Raw genomic sequence first — 17,864 nt, forward strand, 5'->3', positions numbered from 1 at the left:
TGACCAGGGCAGGGGCTCGGGACCTGACCCTAACTACCAACACGGGCTTCCCACAGACTGTCTAGAGCCCCTCCGCCTTCCTGGTGGGCAGCCCCAGCACCTATTCTTCCTGCCTGTCCTGCTTCTTCCCAAGTGTCAGCTCCGTGGGTTCAGTCCCTAGCAGCCCACATGGTCCCCTAAGCCCACCGGGAGTAAACCCTGAGCACAGCCAGATAGGGCTCCTCAAGACATGTGAGGGCCTTGCTCAGTCCAACGGCAGTCACTCATGAGCAGCTGGGATGGGGAGCCTGTCCTGGGTAGTTATGGATGTTGAACCAGGAAATTGTCACCTATGACACAGGAATATGGGGGCTGGAGAGGTAGCATAGGGTTTAGGGCACTTGGTTTGCACACAGCTGACCTAGATTTGGTCCCCAACATTGAGTAGGGTCCCTGAACACACAGCTATGAGTAAGCCCTGAGAACAGCAGGGTGCCCCCCCCCCATAGAGAAGTTGATACACAGATGACAATTAAGAAAGAGGGCTGGGAAAAATGGGCTGGGAAAAATAGGGAGCAGGATGGGTTTGCTCCCTAGGTCGGGCTGGCTGGGAAAGCCTGGGCACAGGAGGGCGCCCCCGTGTTCATGCTTCCCAGACTCCTGACATCTCAGATCCGATGGAGGTGGCTCACACCTCAGGAAGAGGCAGCACCACCCTCAGACACATGGCTGCCTTGCCCACTGCCAGGCCAGCACGCTGCTGAGCCAGGACGGGCCGACATGGGTCAAGGCCCGTCGGGCTCTTGCGGAGCCTCGCGTGAGGCCCGAAGCACTGGCAGCACGCACAGCCAGACAGCCTGGATTCCAGGAGGCCAGGCCTGAGGGGCTGGAGGCTGGAGCCTTCTCCCAGGCCGTGGGATTGTGTGGGACGGTCCAGAGGGGAGGACGACCCCTCAGAAGAAACTGAAACCTTCCAACTGGTTGAAAACTATGAATCTACTAGGTCACCAAGACCCACAAACATCAAATGGATGAAAATGAGAAAAATTTGGGGGGCTGGGAAAGTTTATACCAATCCAGCAAGGCATAGGGAACCGCGTTCAGTGGCAGGGATTAAACTGGGGTTGGCCCAAGCAGCCACATGAAAGGCAAGTACCTACTTCACTATCTCCCTGGAATAAACAAGAAAAACGCCAACACACCACACGGGCTGGACAGGGAGGCCAGGGGTAAGGCACTGCCCGCCTTAGCCTGGGTTTGTTCCCTGGCACTGAAGAGGGTCCCAAGAACCGCCAGGGGGCACTGCTGAGAACAGAATCAGAACTAGCTTCTGAACACCCCTGGATGTGGCCCCAAATCCAAAAGAAAACACACCACGTGGGCGCGCACGCGCACACACACACACACACACACACACACATACACACATACACACACACACACACACACACACACCAAGACTCAGTTGATACAGAGCAACAGGAAGAAACCAGGATAGAGACAGGAGTAGCCTGGCAGATGGGGACGGGAAGGCAGGCAGGAAGGCAGGGGCAGCTATGGGGAACCATATGGGATGCCAGGGCTTGAACCCTGACCAGCTATGTGCAAGGCAGGCATCCTCCTTGCTGTGCTATCACTCCGGCCCTATGGGATGTCAATTCTATCTCAGTAAAATCATTACTGAAGAAAATCTTCTGTGAAAGCACGTTTCCGCTCAGACAATAAAGCAGTGATGGGTAGATGTACCCTCTGCCGAAAGCTGCACAAAGGTAACAAATGAAGGACCGGAAACATATGACAGCAGGGAGGGTGCTTGCCTTGCATGCAGCCTGTCCAGGTTCAATTCCCCGTACCCATATGGTTCTCTGAGCCTGCCACGAGTGATCCTTGAGTGCAGAGCCAGGAGTAAGCCCTAAGCACCACTGGCTGTGGCCTCCGAAAAAGGAAAAGTAAAAATGAGGCCATTGAAGCTTGGGAACAATGAGGTATGCCGTCAGCAACCCGTTGTTGGTGAAAGCTGCTAAGCCACTGTCCAAGGAAAATGGTGGGGATAGCAGTAGCATGACCCCAAAGACAGTAGAGAAACTGATTTGAGCAGTGCTACAACGGGCTCTGCTTTCTGGAAAACAATACAGGCATTTCTCAAAAAAACAGAAACTGAGCTTCCATCCACTCAGCAGTACAGCTCCTGGGACTGTACCCTGGGGGTCCAAAAACACAAGCAGAAAAGCCCTCAGCACTTCGATGCTCTCAGCAGCACTATTCACAGTAGCCAGAATATGGAAACCCAAGTACCTGAGAACTGACAAGTGGATAAAGAAATGATGGCACATGTACACAGTGGAATACTACACAGCCCTGAGGAAAAATTAAGTCATGAAATTTGCTTATACTTGGATGGACATGGAGAGTATCATACTGAATGAAATGGGTCAGAGGAAGAGGGACATAAATAGACTGATTGCACTCGTTTGTGGGATATGAAAAAAACCATAATATGAAACTAATTTCATATTAGTTTCCCAGCGCCATGTAATCCCATCAATAGCCAACATCCAGAGACTATAAAACCAAGCTCCCGGAAGCTTGCAATGCAGCCACGCGACATCTAATAGCCTAGTTCTCCCTCTTAGAGAACCTGACAAGCTACCGAGAGTTTATTGCCCATTTGGGAGAACCTGGAAAGATCCCCATGGCGTATTCGTATCCAAAATACAGTAACAGATATATACATACCTCTCAGAGAGCCTGGCAAGCTACCAAGAGTATCCCACCCTCACGGCAGAACCTGGCAAGCTACCCGTGGCGTATTCAATATGCCAAAAACAGTAACAATAGGTCTCATTCCCCTGACCCTGAAAGAGCCTCCAATCATTAAGAAAGATGAGTAAGGAGAGGCTGCTAAAATCTCAGGGCTGGGGCTGGAGCGGTAGCACAGCGGGTAGGGCGTTTGCCTTGCAAGCGACCGACTGGTGTTCGATTCCCAGCATCCCATACGGTCCCCTGAGCACCGCCAGGGGTGATCCCTGAGTGCAGAGCCAGGAATGACCCCTGAGCATTGCCAGGTGTGACCCAAAAAGAAAAAAAAAATTTCAGGGCTGAGTGTAATAGAGACGTTACTGGTGCCCACTCAAGTTAATCGACGAACAACAGGATGACAATGATACAATGTGATGAAAATAATGCCTGAAGACAGTAGGACGAGGGCCAGGAGGACTGGTCCATGGTGGGAAGCCTGCCAAAAGTTGTGGGGCTGCCAGGGGGTAGGGGTTGTGCAGTTAGGACAGAGAAGGAATCACTATGACAATGATAGTTGGAAATGATCACTCTGGACAAGAACTGTGTGCTGAAAGGGGGTGATGGGACATGCATGATAACCTGTCAGTACCTGTATTTCAAACCACAGAGCCTATAAGGAGAAAAGTGCCTGCCCTAGAGGCAGGCTGGGGGTGGGGGAGGGAATGGCGACATTGGTGGTGGGAAACGTGCACTGGTGAAGGCTGGGTGTTGGTACATTGCATGAATGAAACCAAATCATGAACACCTTTGTAACTATATATCTCAGAGTGATTCAATTAAAAAGGGGGGAACCAAGCAAAGCAAGTTTTTTTTATTCTCAAAAAAAAGAAATTTGAATATAAGTTAAATATAAATTGTTTTAAAAAATACTAAAATGCTTGTCCGTGCACACCGCAGACTGGGTGGGCATCAGAAGCCATGGTCACTGCAGGGTGCCGGGGCCGGAGCCTGCACCACTAGACACCAGGGAGATGTGAAAACTGGCTGTGGGGTGCGAGGCTTCAAATCACACGCACAGGGTTTCCATGGCTCTGGGTGGCTGCTGCGTCCCTCGTGCAGCTGCAGCCAGTGGGGGCCCAGCAGGGCCAGCTCAGGCTCCAGGATCTCTGGCTGAGGGAAGTCAGCCCCTCCATGGCTGCCATGGGCCTGGTCCCAGGTTCTGAGGAGCTCACACATCTCCTGCACAGAGTGTGCCAGAGGGGGTGCCCGCTAGCCTGGCCACAGTTCCACGGCCCTGCAGAGGGCTGGCACGTGCCTCTAATACACTGCTGGAGCAAGAGTCCTGTGGGACATGTGTGTGCATGCATATGTTTATGTGTGTGCATGTGGCCATGTGCAGGTGTGCACACGTATGTATGCATGTGAGTATGAGGCATGTGGGGGTCTGCACATGTGTGGATGTGTGCACATGCACGTATATGGGTGTGTGCATATGTGTGCATGAGTGTAAGGGGCATGTGCATGTGAAAGTCTGTACATGTGTGGATGTGTGCACGTGCACGTGTATGGGTGCATGCATATGCCTGCATGTGTCTACTCTGGAAAGATTCCTCCCGCAGACTCACTGCCACCAGGAAGCACTTCAGAAAGGCATCTAGAAGGGGCCAGAGCAGCCCTGCCTGTGCAGGGGTGAGGCGGGAGCCCCTCTGACGGGGCTGGACTTCGGGCTGGGATCGTGACGTAGCACAGACAGTACACGCAGCGCCGAACCCACCAAGGTTGGGACTTAAAATGAGCGACTTTTATTCATGTTGGATCACTTTTCTTTTTTTCTTTTTGGGTCACACCTGGCGATGCACAGGGGTCACTCCTGGCTCTGTACTCAGGAATTATCCCTGGCGGTGCTCAGGAGACCATATGGGATGCTGGGAATCAAACCCAGGTTGGCCGCGTGCGTGCAAGGCAAACACCCTACCCGCTGTGCTATCACTCCAGTCCCATGGATCACTTTTCTTGTACGTGAGTATCAAAAGAAAGGGGTTTTTGGGAAGTCACACCTGACCATGCTCAGTGCTTACCCCCATTCTGGCAATGCCACTGGGGGCTGGGGATGGAACCTGGGCGGGCTGCGTGCAAGGTGAGTGCCTTAACCACAGTCCCCTCTCTTCAGCCTTTCCGTCAAGCTAATCTTTCAAATTTGGGGGGTCTGGGGACGTGAGTCAGTAGTTCTCCACCTTACTGCTGTGCCCTGGCACCCAGTGAGTGCCACTGCCACATGTGGGGTCCTAGATGTGGCAGCCTCAATACAGAGGGAATAATCAAACAAACAGAAACAAAAGCTGGGGCCCAGGGGCTGGAGGGCTGAGCAGCGGCGACACTCGAGAGGGCCGGACTCAGTCCCTGAACACGGAACTGAGACCCAAGTCTAGAGCCCAGATTCCCAGCCAGAGCCTCCACCCCCAGGCCCGTGTCCCCTGCTCCACGCCCCTCCCTCCATCACAGGTCCCCCTAGGCTGGCCCCACCTGGCTCTGAAGGGGGAAGCCTCCAGCCAGGAAGGAGAGGATGTGAATCAAGTCCCCACTGTATGGCCCAGGCGCCCCCCGTGCTTCAGTCTCTCCTCGGCAGAAGCCGCCTCCCTCGCACCCTGACAGCCTCTCCTCCCCGCCTTAGCGGGGGCTTTCATTCCTCATCACCTACATTCAGGACTGCAGAGGCAGGAACCAAAAGCATTTTCATAATAAAAATGCTGCCACAACAGTACCTGTCACTGGGTCACTGTGCATCCAGGCATACACTGTGTTAAGTGGCAAGAACTGGGATGGGGCAGCCAGACGGTGGGGGGGAGCTTGCCTCACACCTGGCATCCCATATGGCCCCAAGCACTGCCAGGAGTAATCCCTGAGCACCATCAGGTGTGGCTCCCCCAAAGAAATAAAATTTTAAAAAGCTGAAGGCCAGCAGATCCCCCACGCTGGCAGTTGAAACCCTGACGCTGGACAATGCACAGCCTGTCGCTGAAGGGCGCCCGTGGCTCACTCAGTCGGGTCTTTCTGGAGGGAAGAGGCAGTGTTGGATTCTAAGGTCAAGAAGATTTAAGCGGGGCCGGAGCAATAGCACAGCAGGTAGGGCGTTCGCCTTGCACACGGCCAACCCGGGTTCGATCCCCGGCATCCCATATGGTCCCCCAAGCACCGCCAGGAGTAATTCCTGAGTGCAAAGCCAGGAGTAACCCCTGAGCATCGCTGGGTGTGACCCAAAAAGAAAAACAAAAAAAGAAAAAAAAAAGAAGAAGATTTAAGCAAGGGGTCGGAGAGATTGTACAGCATTGCGGCCAACCAGGTTCAACCGCGGGCGTCACAAATGGTCGCCGGACACCACCAGGAGCAATTCCTGAGTGCAGAGCCAGAACAGTTCCTAAGCGTCACCAGGTGTGGCCCCCAATCAAGCCAGACAAATAAACAAAAAAGATTTAAGCGAATTTCCTACATAGGGGTTACCGCTAGCCCAGAGAGAGACCCGGGCCCGGCGCTGGCGCCACGTTGGCAGGTGGCCAGTTCCCACAGAGCCTTCTCCAGGGCAGCGGTGTCAGTCACCTGGCACCGAGGCACAATGCAGTTATCACTGCCGTGACAGCCCTTTTGTTGGAATGCTAATTTGTGTTTAGCGCTGTCCATCACACAGAAGAACTCAAATGGCCACTTCCAAACCCAGTAGCCCAGTGGTGGCACATGCTTTCACGTCTGCAGCCCGGGGTTTGACCCCTGGCACCCTCCACCCCTCAAAAACAAAGCACACAGCTCCAGAATAGAATTGTGACTTCTCCACGTCACACTTAGGCAAGCGCAATCAGACGCCGCGGAGCTGGGGCAGACAATGCTCCCCGCTTGACGCTTTATTGGTTCACAGCTTCCTGCCTAAAAACTGCCACTGAGCTGGGCTGGTTTCCTAGTGAACTGGCCTCTGTGGGAGGGGCGGGGAGCCCGGGCGGCATGTGTGTGGCTCGCAGCCCGTGCTTCCTGCCAAGTTCCTGCTCGCCAAGTTAGCGGATTCTGCTGGAAAATCATGGGGCTGATCGTCCCACTCTGGGCTCACTGAAACCTTCTCTTTGTCCCTGTCACCTCACTGCTGCATCTCCCCAGGAAAATAACAAAGCCCTTCCCCGGCAGACAGGGCAGGGGTTTAAATTTAACTGTGCAGTTTCCCTCCGGGCCAGTGACTCATCCCCACCTCCTGGGCCCCGGCCTGCTGCCACCCTGAAATGCGCCCAGCTCTCCGCTGGGGCCCTGACATGCCGCCATCCTTCCCATAGGCCGCGAGCACCCGGCAAAGCCTTTCCCGACAGAGTGGCACAAGGTCTGGCTGAGTGGCCGGGGCCGGGCCGGCGGGGCGGACCTCTGCAGCCTTTTAACTCTCAGGTGTCACTGTCCTCAGGGTGGGGAGAGCTGGCCGGGGGGTCAGGACGGAGTTTCCGGGCAAATGTGTGCGTCCTGTTCTGTGTCACAGGGAAGCAGAAGGCTTTCCTGCGTACAATAGCAGAGAGACTGAACACACACGCTCTAGGCAAGGGCCATGCCAGAGAGGCTGAGCCTGCCATGGCAGGGGACCTAGAACAGAGGCCAAGACAGCCCAGCTAGGGGTGCAGCCCTGGGGACGGGGGGGGGGGCAACTTCTTCACCTCTGATCCTGTCCCTATTCGATGCCCACAGCAGTGCCAGGAGAGAATGGCGTCACCAAGAGTCTGGCTGCAGCCATGGCCTCCTCCCACGCACACCGGCCCCTTTCGCCCACCCGAGCTCTCGTCAGCCCTGGGCAGGAGTGGAGGAACCACCAGGGTCTTCGGGGGAGGCAGTGCCCAGCACCTGGCAGCACCACAGCTGCTCTCAGGACGGACACTGCTGCAGAGGTGAAGGACTGGATTCTGTTAAAGGACTTGGGGTCGGGGCCAGAGTGATAGTACAGTGGGGAGGGTGTTTGCCTTGCACATGGCGGGCCAGGGTTCAATCCTCAGCATCCCATGTGGTCCCTGGGGCACCGCCAGGAGTAATTCCTGAGCACAGAGCCAGGAGTAACCCTTGAGTACCTCCAGGTGTGGCCCAAAAACAAGAACAAAAAGAACAAAAACCTTGGGAGCCCTTGGTTCTTGTGCTTCGCCCCCCAGAAAGTATCTGTGGGGACCCTTGCCTTCCCTAGCGTGCTGGGCAAGCCGCAGCAGAGCGGATCCAATGCCCAGAGCCTGGCTCCAGGGCAACTCCTCGGCTCTCCCAGGAGGGGAGCGTGTGCCAGAGAGCCAAGCACACAGGACCACGATCCTAGCTCCCTGACCTTGGGGGGGGCCGACCAAACTGACTCCGTGGTCTTGGACGCTGGAGCTCATCTGGGTAGAGTGGGTGAGACTCTGGGGGCCAGAGAGATGGGGCAGCGGGGAGGGCACCCAGGTCTGAGCCCCAGCAACTAGTCCCCTGAGCCTTGCCATGCCTGATCTCTGAGCACAGAACCAGGAACAAGCCCTGAGCAGTGAGCACTGCCAAGTGTGACCCAAAGCTACCAACAAAAGATGAATAGTCCTGGGGAACAGGTGGAGGGACATCGACTAGGTGTGGCAGAGGCTCCCACGGGCAGGAAACCGTTTGCCAAAGCACCTGGTGACGGGAAAGGGGCCCTGGGCAGGCTCAGTGCAAGAGCTTTCACGACCCTGTATTGGGCCCCAGGACCACATGTGGCAGGCAACGGCGTGAGTTCCTGGCAGCAGAAGGAAGGACAGGGAGTGGGGGTAGGGGGGGCAATGGAAGCCCCTCTTCTTTGGCTAGAGTAAAAGTAATTGGGGCAATATGGAGACACAAAACTGTAGGCGTGGGAGAACAGGAGGAAAAGGAAAGGAAAAGGCAAATATTGGGGTCCTGGGGCTGGAGCAATAGCACATCGGGTAGGGCGTTTGCCTTGCACGCGGCCGACCCGGGTTCGAATCCCAGCATCCCATATGGTCCCCTGAGCACGGGCAGGGGAAATTCCTGAGTGCAGAGCCAGGAGTAACCCCTGTGCATCGCCAGGTGTGACCCAAAAAGCAAAATATATATATATATATATCGGGGTCCTGTAGGAGGGGCTGGTGCCCTGTCCTGTGCGTGCAGGTCGCCTGCTCCCTTCTCTTCCGTTTGCCCCGTGTCACCTGACAGTGCAGCGGGCAACCTGACACCCCCCACCCCCTTACCCCCACCCCCCCTCCCAGTAGGCAGCTGTGCCTGGACAGAGCCAGAGGCGCAAAGGGATGAGGCCTAGCCCAGGCTGTTCTCACTGACCATCGGCACCTGGCCTTGTCTTATGTGGAGGGGGGCCCCTTGACACCAGCTCCCTGCTAAAGGGGGCACAGGACTGGGCACCCCCAGAGGGAGCAGACCAGCACCTGAGACAGCCTCCGGGGCACCTGAGGGGCCAGAGGCTGCCAGCCAGGGGCGGTGGAGTCTGGAGGGAGTGGGGAGGTGGGGTCACCGGGACAGCTGTAGTGAGGGTCACCGGAAAGGCCTGGGGCGGTGGGGTCGTTGGGTCTGCGTGGGGTGGTGGGGTCGTCGGGAGGGCCCCACCGGGGCAGTGGGGTCAGCGGGACGGCGTGAGGCGGTGGGTTCTCCTGAGCAGCGGTGCCTGCCTAGAGGCGGGCCGGCCAGGCGGCGGGGCGGGGGTCGGGCGGCGCGGGTCGCGGGGTGCAGGGGCCGGTGCTCCCCGCCCAAGGGCAGCGCCCCCAGCCTCTGGCCACACGCCCGCGGCCCCGCCGCCTCCGACCCGGGGGTGGGCGGGCTCCAGGGGGTCTCCGCGGACGGGCCCTGGAGCGGCGCTGCGGGGCGGGTCGGCGGGCAGGGGGCCCCCGCGCTCCGCCCGCCCCCGCGCCGCGCGCCGTGCCCGGTGCCCGCCCGTGCGCCCGCGCCGCCGCGCCGCCAGCAACTTTGGAGCCGGAGCGGCGGGAGGAGCCGAGAGGCCGGAGCGACCCGCCCTCCCTGCCCGGCCATGGCCGCACCCGCCCGGCTGCTGACCGCGCTCCTGCTGCTCCGCGGCGCCAGGTGAGCCCGCGCTCCGTCCCCGCTGCCCGCGCCCGTCCCCGCTGCCCGCGCCCGTCCCCGCTCTCCGCGCCCCGTCCCCGCTGCCCGCGCCCCGTCCCCGCTCTCCGCGCCCCGTCCCCGCTCTCCGCGCCCCGTCCCCGCTCTCCGCGCCCCGTCCCCGCTCTCCGCGCCCCGTCCCCGCTGCCCGCGCCCCGTGCCCGCTGTCCGCGCCCGTCCCCGCTCTCCGCGCCCCGTCCCCGCTGCCCGCGCCCCGTCCCCGCTGCTGCGCCTCGTCCGCGCTGCCCGCGCCGCTGTCCGCGCTCTCCGCGACCCGTCCCCGCTGTCCGCGCCGCTGTCCGCGCCCGGTGCTGAAGCGGCGCTCCGCGGGCCAACTCGGGACGGACGCGCGGAGCCGGGCTGGGACTTGGGGCCGCAGGACGCCGGGGTCCTCTCCGGGGACCGGCTCGGGTGGCGCCCCCTGACCCGCGCACAGGGAAGGGCCGGCCGGGGCTGGAGGACTGCAGTGCTGGACCCCAAAAGGTGGAGCGAGCTTTTCTCCGCCAGCGGGGCAGGCGCGAGGGGACCTACCCCTCCCCCAGACTCGCAGGAGGCCCGTGCGGCTCTGGGGTTAAGGCTGCAGCGGCACCCCCTAACCCGGCCGGCAGAAGCGGTCTGTCCTGGTAGGGCACTTGGCCCGCCGCTGCAAGGTGGGGTCTGGACGCGGGTCCCGGGTGGGTGGGAGCACAGCCTGGCATCCATCCGGTTTTGTTTGTATGGGGGGCGGGCACACCTGGAAGTGCTCCCCAGGGGCTGGGGGACCAGTTCTGGGAGGCTCAGCTCCTCCTCCTCCTCCTCCTCCTCCTTCTCCTCCTCCTCCTCCTTCTCTCCTCCTCTCCGACTTCAAGGTAACAGGAAGGACAGAGGGTAAGGCTGGGATCGCAGCTGCCTCCGAAGCCCAGAGCTTCACCCGGGCCTGACTGCCAAGCTCACTGGGGAGCCCGGCCCTGCCCCTCTGCCAGGGGTGCCGCGTCTCTCCCCGCAGCCCCTGGGCCTGTTTCTGCACTTGAGGCAGGAATTCTCGGGCCAGAACTGCACACACACTCTGGCCTTACTCCAGGCCGGTAGCCATCAGCTGGGGACTCGGGGCTCCCCCACCAGCCTTCGACCCCTTTCCTGCCCCTGGGGCGGAGCCTGACTCAGGGCTCCTGTGGGTGCAGGCCAGGGGCTGGGAGGGCTCTGCCATGGTGGTGGCACAGTGGATATTCTTCTGTTGAAGCCCTGCCCAGTGGGTGTGGCCTCAGGGCTGGCCCTTTGATGAGTCCCCGCTCTGCCCACCAGCTCACCGTGCCTCCCTGGGGACCAGGCCCGGATGCCAGACTCGGGCCACGCACTCATGTCTGAAGACACCCCTCATCAGTCAGGCCCAGTGCCGGGTCCTGCTGAGGGACAGCGGCCCTTGTGCCCCTCGGGGTCGGGAGAGTGGGGGGAGGGGCAGAAGCGCACAGAGGCAGCAGGAACCGCAGGCCTGAGGCGGAAGGCCCTTGGGGTTCTGGCGCCCAAACCATGGTGAGGTTCCTCCCACGGAGAGCTGGACCCAAGGCCACTGCCCTCCCATGGCCGCCAGCTGAATCAGGAGCCCTCCAGGCTGCTGGGTGGGGGGTGGGGTGGATGGGTAGTAGGGTAACGAATGGATGGATGGTGGTGGATGAGTGGACGGTTATAGGATAGACTGATGGTGCGTGATGGGTGGGGTGTAACTTGGTGAATGGGTAGATGACGGGTGGGTGTGATGGGCGGGTCGGTGAGTGGGCGGGTGTGTCCAGGAGGAACTCCCTGGGGAGGGCTTGCACAGGGTCAGGAAGATGTGTAGGGGTCGGTGAGAGGAAGCAAGGGTGTAGGAGTCCTGGGCGAGAGGCAGGGCCAAATGCTGGGCACCGGAGGGCCGCCAGAGTCTGAGGTGGGACCCTGGCGGTGAGAGCTGCGGGGGCTACAGGTGGAGCACGAGGAGGCGCGTCCCAGCCCGGGCCCTGCGTGCCTGAGCAGCGCCTGGGTTTCCTGGCCGCAGTACGGCATTTCACAGCGAGGGGCTGAGGTGTGGGGGGCCGTACCCGGTGTCCCGGCTGCTCAGCGCAGCTGCCCAGGCCTCACAGGCTACACATGGCCTCAGCATGTGCTGCATGTTCCTCAGACCCTCACTCTGTGCACAGCCCGGTGGGGCCCCGGCCAAGGGCTCCCCGGGGTGCAGGGGGCAGGCACATGAGGCCATGAGGCACTCTGTACGGCGCTGACCCTGGGCTGTCGGACAGAGAAGCCCATGTGACCATCCATCAGGCTAGCCCGCCCCAGGTGCATGGCGCCAGGAGCATGTAGAAACGGGGGCTCCGGGGTCTGCCTAGATGATGGCGGCCTTCTGGGCCCACAGCCTGGTGGCTCGGTTGTGGGACCCCATGACCATTCTTCTTCCTCAGCCTCGGGGGTGTCCATGCCACCATCCTCAGAGCTGAAGGGCACCTTCTTGCTCTCATTGGGGTCCAGGCTTGAGCGACCAAGAGGGGCCTTGTGGCTAGCTGCCCTGGTGGGACGGGTGGGAGGAGCTGCCTGGAGTTCGGCCAGGGGGTGGTGCTGGTCCACCGGGGAGAGGAGGGGGAGGATGCACGGTTCCTAATGTGAGTCCCTTGGGGGGTCTTCCTGTCCACCCCCCACCCCACCCGCTGTCTCAGCACTTGGGACCAAGCTGTCCCGGGGCCTGGCCAGACCGTGGGCTTTGCCTTTGCAGAGCTGTGAGTGACATTGGGGACTATGTCGGCTCTAACCTGGAGATCTCCTGGCTCCCCAATCTGGACAGCTTGGTGGAAGGCTACGCCCGCAACTTCCGGCCCGGCATTGGAGGTGGGTGTGCTGGGCCAGCCTGCTGTGGAGCCCAGGAGAGACCAGCTCCCCTGTGGCCGTCAGACCTTGGGCACTGAGGGGCGGGGGCTGGTCCTCCCAGGCTGAACAGCGCCCGCCCCCTTCCTGTCTGTCACTCACAGACTCAGCGCCGCCCCTGCAGCTCTGCCCCTTCCTTGCAGGACCGCCTGTGAACGTGGCACTGGCCATCGAGGTGGCCAGCATTGACCATATCTCAGAGGCCAACATGGTACGTGCTACCCATCCTGCGCCCACAGTCTGGCCCCTGGGCCTGTCTCCGTGCTGAGAGTGTTGGCCTCCTGCCCCTCAGGAGTACACCATGACAGTGTTTGTGCACCAGAGCTGGAGGGACAGCCGGCTCTCCTACAGCCACACCAACGAGACCCTGGGCCTGGACAGTCGCTTCGTTGACAAGCTCTGGCTCCCGGACACCTTCATCGTCAACGCCAAGTCGGCCTGGTTCCACGACGTGACGGTGGAGAACAAGCTCATCCGGCTGCAGCCTGACGGGGTGATTCTCTACAGCATCCGGTGAGCCCCTCGGGGCGGGGTGCACCCTCTTTCCCTCTGTCCCCACAGATCACTCAGGTGACGCTGGCACCTGCCTTTCTTCACTGGGGTTCTCTTTGCTTTGGTTTGGGTCTTTGATGCTCAGGGCTTAGGGTTGGAGCAATAGCACAGCGGGTAGGGTGTTTGCCTTGCACGCGGCCAACCCGGGTTCGATTCCCAGCATCCCATATGGTCCCCCGAGCACCGCCAGGAGTAATTCCTGAGTGCAGAGCCAGGAGTAACCCCTGTGCATCTCCAGGTGTGACCTAAAAAGCAAAAATAAATAAATAAATAAATAAAAATAAATTGATGCTTAGGGCTAACTTGTACTTTGTGCTCGGGAATCACAAGTGGTGCTGGGGATTGAACCCAGGTTGGCCATGTGCAAGGCCGGTACCTGCTGTGCTGTCGCTCAGGCCCCAACACTGAGCACTATGTGGAGGCACGTGCACACTGACATTTGTCAGCTGGCGTCACTGTGCCAAGGATGGAGGGGACCCGGTTCACGGGGGCTGGTGTGAACGTTAGGGGGGGTACAGTGCTGTGGGTCTTGCTCTAGGTGTGTCACGGTGAAGCGAGTCTCACAGAGGGCTCCTGTCCCTGCCGTGCACCACAGCAGTATGTCCAAACACACCCACAGACCGTCAGTAAAAATACTCCCTTTACATAAGGATGACTGGGACGGGCTCGCTGGCGCAGCTCACACCATGATGCACATGGCCTGGCTTGCACCCGCAGCACACATGCACACACTTTGTTACTACACAATACTAACCTCATCTGAGCCTTCAGCAAGGCTTCATCTTTTGGCTGGTGGAGCATCATGTTCAAACGTGGTACCCAGGGCTGGAGCAATAGCACAGCGGGTAGGGCGTCTGCCTTGCACGTGGCCGACCCGGGTTCGATTCCCAGCACCCCATATGGTCCCCTGAGCACCGCCAGGAGCAATTCCTGAGTGCAGAGCCAGGAGTAACCCCTGTGCATCGCCGGTTGTGACCCAAAAAGAAAAAAAAACAACGTGGTACCCAAAGCACAGTCTGAGGAGGCCGCTGTCTTCACACTGGGAGGTTTGGGGGCAGAGCTATAGTCCAGCAGGTAGGGTATTGGCCTTGCACACAGCCAGTCAGGGTTTGATGCCAGCCCAAGCATCTCATATGGTCTCACAAGCACTGCCAGGAGTGCAAAGCCAGGAATAACCCTTGAGCACTTGCAGGTGTGACCCCAAAACAAAACAAATAAAATAAAATTGGGATATTGGCATGAGTCCAAATTCTTCAGGGTGTGGAGGCAGAGAGATGGTATTGTGGGGTAAGGCACTTGTCTTGCTTCTGACCAACCTGGTTCAGCCTCTGGTACTACAGATGGTGCCTTGAGCACAGAGCCAGGAGTGATCCCTGAGCAGAGGCAGGAGAAAGCCTGAGTGCCACCAGGTGTGCCCCCTGACCTGCCATTAACAAAGAAGAACCCAAACTATCTTGGACAATCCAGACTCTCCCAGGGCCGGCAGGACCTTGGACCTTCACTCAGGCCGACCTGACCTCCCAGCCTCCGTGCCCCAATTAGCCAGTATCAGCATTGGTGCTGCATCCTCCAAACAGAAACGAGTGAGACCCAGCTCTTGCTTCCAGGACAGGCCCCGAGTACAGTCCCACGGGGTAGAGCTTCCATCCTTCCCAGCTGCTTCAGCTGCCCACGGGGTCTGAGACGCAGCTGCGGCAGGGTCAGGAGGCCTGGCATTTCCATCGGGCAGGAGCTGCTGGCAGAACCTTGCCCACGCCCACCTTCACCAAAGGACATTGTTTTGACAGCATCACATCCACAGTGGCCTGTGACATGGACCTGGCCAAGTACCCCATGGACGAGCAGGAGTGCATGCTGCATCTGGAGAGCTGTGAGTGGGCTTGCGGGCGTGGGCTGGGAGACGGCTCAGGGCAGGCAACTCCGCTGAACTCAGCCTGGCCCTGGGGCAGGCCACCCTGAGAATGAGGAGGGCCAGGAGGCATTGGTCGGCTCCATGGCCAGCGCCCTCGGGAGAGCCACGCCGTGGCGCCAGGCGCTGGTACTTGTGTCGCCAGCACCAGCACCCCAGGGGCACTGCCAATGAGGCCTGCTGAGAGGTGGGGGGCAGGGAGGTGATATGCGGGGGGCGTGTCCGCACTGCTCTCACGGGGCTGGGCCTCGAGGAAGGGGCGGGGCTCACGGAGTGGGCGGGCCTCACGTGGAGGGGTGGGGCCTCACAGAAGGAGGTGGGCTTCATGGGGTGGGGCCTGCCAGGGGCGGGGCCTCACGTGGAAGGGCGGGGCCTCACGGGGCAGGACCTGCCAGGGATGGGGCCTCACGCAGAAGTGCAGGGGAAAGGGCCTTAGAGAGCGGGCCCGTAGGGGCGTGGCCTGCTGGGGGCGGGGTCTCAGGTCAGGCCTCTAGGGCGTGGCCGTGACGGTGGGCCCAATGCGGGCTCCTGGCCCCAGCCCCTCACTTGGTCACCTGGCTGTGTGGATCCGCAGATGGCTACTCATCTGAGGACATCCTCTACTACTGGTCGGAAAACCAGGAGCAGATCCACGGGCTGGACAAGCTGCAGCTGGCCCAGTTCACCATCACCAGCTACCGCTTCACTTCGGAGCTGATGAACTTCAAGTCCGGTATGGGACCTCTTCCCAGGGAGAGATCGCCGCCGCAGCCATGCAGGAGCACAGTGGACGGGGTTTCTCTTGGGCCCCTCTGTCCTTCCCAAGGACTCGCTGTGCTCCAAGTTTGGGCAGCAAGGTGTCCTTTGGGTAAAGTCCCCAGTCGCCAGCTTTGCCCCTTTTCTCCCTGCTCTTGCTGCCTGCCCCGGGTAGGGAGGGGACCACACACCCTTCCCTGGGGCTTAGCGGAGCCAGCAAACTCAAGGCCCACAGCTGGCCCAACGCTGTCCTTCCTCAGGAGCCAGAGGGGCCACTGGACAGTATGAAGAGGTGGGTGGGCGTGGGGCTCGGTGGGCCGGGCCCTAAGGGACAGAGGGTTCTCCGGCAGCCGGCCAGTTCCCGAGGCTCAGCCTGCATTTCCACCTGCGGAGAAACCGGGGTGTGTACATCATCCAGTCCTACATGCCATCCGTCCTCCTGGTGGCCATGTCCTGGGTTTCCTTCTGGATCAGCCAGGCAGCCGTGCCCGCCCGCGTGTCTCTCGGTATGCCTGGGCAAGGGAGTCTGGGGGCAGCGGGGGCCAGTAGCAGCAGGGGTGTGGCCGGAAGGGCTGGGGGCTCCAGCCATCCCACCCCGGTGCCCGCAGGCATCACCACCGTGCTGACCATGACGACACTAATGGTGAGTGCCCGCTCCTCCTTGCCACGCGCCTCGGCCATTAAGGCGCTGGACGTGTACTTCTGGATCTGCTACGTGTTTGTGTTTGCCGCGCTGGTGGAGTATGCCTTCGCTCACTTCAACGCCGACTACAGGAAGAAGCAGAAGGCCAAGAGCGTGGGCCAGAGGGTGGAGGTGAGCCCGCGGGCAGTCCCTGGGACGACCCTGTCACTGCCCCGCCCGGGCGCCCCGTGAGCTGCCCTCCTCTCCCTGCAGATGGACGTGAGGAATGCCATTGTGCTCTTCTCTCTCTCGGCGGCCGGCGTCAGCAGGGAGCTGGCTCTGTCCGGCCCTCAGCGCCTCGTCCCCGGGAACCTCATGGGCGCCTACCGCTCGGTGGAGGTGGAGACAGGAGAGATGAAGAAGCGGGGGGCAGCCCCGGCCGCGGCCCAGGGCAGCCTCCGTGCGCTTTTCAAACCCATCGATGCAGACACCATCGACACCTACGCCCGCGCTGTGTTCCCCGCGGCCTTTGCCGCCGTCAACGTCATCTACTGGGCAGCCTACACCATGTGAGGACTCGAGTCCCAGGGTGGGCAAGCCCGGGTCCCCATGGCTCCGTCCAGGCCACCCCACCCTTCTTCTGGAGCCACCCAACACCTGCCCTCCTCCCTCCCCCCTCCGGCACGGCCCTCCTTCCTGCCTCTCCTCCCTCCTCCCCCTCCTCTCTGCCCTCTTGGCCCTCTTGCTGTCCCGTCCTGCCTGCCCCTCCCACTTGTCTCCATTCCCCCTCCCACCTGCCCCCTTTCCTCCCTTCTGCCCATCCCTTCCCCCCTCCTGCCTCGATCTCCTCCTCTCCCCCTCCTGCCCTCTTGTTTGGTCCCCCCCGCCCGCCCCCACCTGCCCCCTTTCCTCCCTCCTGCCCATCCCCTCCTCTTTCCTGCCTGCCCCTTGCCGACCCCCTTCTCAGCACAGACAGGTTTGAGGCTGCTCCATCTGGGCCCTGGGCGGCCTGGGGACCCCCAAATGGCCACTGTGCTCAGGCCTGACTCTGGGGTTGCCCTCAAGGAATGGGGTGCCAGCATGAAGCCAATAAAGCCCTGGGGCCGAGGGTGCCTGTGCCTCTGGCTGCGCTGCGCCTGCCTCCCTCTCAGGGTGGGCTGTGTCCGGGCATCACCCTTCCCGGCCCCCTGCCACTCTACAGTGACGCCTGACAGGCGCCTCGGGGGCCATTAGCCACAGCTGTTCCGGAAGGGATGGTCTGCGAGCGAGCTGTCCATTGTCCATCAGTGGGGCCAGAGCGCCCCGGGGGCTTCTGCCCACCCCCTCCCCCCAGCGGTCGGCTGCAGGGCTCTGCCTGTCCTCCCTGGCCACCCC

General features: G+C 60.6%; 1 protein-coding gene across 3 annotated transcripts; it reads left to right on the top strand.

Annotated features, from left to right (window-relative positions):
* The first annotated feature begins 7,425 nt into the window (after positions 1 to 7,425).
* Positions 7,426 to 17,602, top strand: GABRD (gamma-aminobutyric acid type A receptor subunit delta). 3 transcript variants are annotated; one of them, XM_055137790.1, is made up of 9 exons: positions 7,426 to 7,622; positions 12,524 to 12,636; positions 12,816 to 12,883; positions 12,965 to 13,185; positions 15,012 to 15,094; positions 15,708 to 15,845; positions 16,219 to 16,374; positions 16,477 to 16,682; positions 16,764 to 17,602. In XM_055137790.1, the coding sequence occupies exons 1-9, from the start codon at positions 7,441 to 7,443 to the stop codon at positions 17,061 to 17,063; spliced, it is 1,467 nt and encodes a 488-aa protein (XP_054993765.1). In that variant the 5' UTR covers positions 7,426 to 7,440; the 3' UTR covers positions 17,064 to 17,602. The 3 variants fall into 3 exon arrangements, with proteins under 3 accessions (XP_054993765.1, XP_054993766.1, XP_054993767.1); XM_055137791.1 differs by lacking the exon at positions 7,426 to 7,622 and adding an exon at positions 9,608 to 9,768 and having other exon boundaries at positions 12,777 to 12,883; XM_055137792.1 differs by lacking the exon at positions 7,426 to 7,622 and adding an exon at positions 9,609 to 9,768.
* The last annotated feature ends 262 nt before the right edge of the window (positions 17,603 to 17,864 follow it).

Source organism: Sorex araneus, chromosome 5 (genome assembly GCF_027595985.1).
Source record: "Sorex araneus isolate mSorAra2 chromosome 5, mSorAra2.pri, whole genome shotgun sequence".
Taxonomy (NCBI): domain Eukaryota; kingdom Metazoa; phylum Chordata; class Mammalia; order Eulipotyphla; family Soricidae; genus Sorex; species Sorex araneus.

Bases quoted from the DNA above. Each gene is read 5' to 3' on its own strand.
- GABRD (XM_055137790.1), top strand. From the start codon at position 7,441: ATGGCGTCACCAAGAGTCTGGCTGCAGCCATGGCCTCCTCCCACGCAC. The intron at 12,637-12,815 runs GTGGGTGTGCTG...CCTTCCTTGCAG, and splicing joins CTTCCGGCCCGGCATTGGAG to GACCGCCTGTGAACGTGGCA. The intron at 13,186-15,011 runs GTGAGCCCCTCG...TTGTTTTGACAG, and splicing joins GTGATTCTCTACAGCATCCG to CATCACATCCACAGTGGCCT.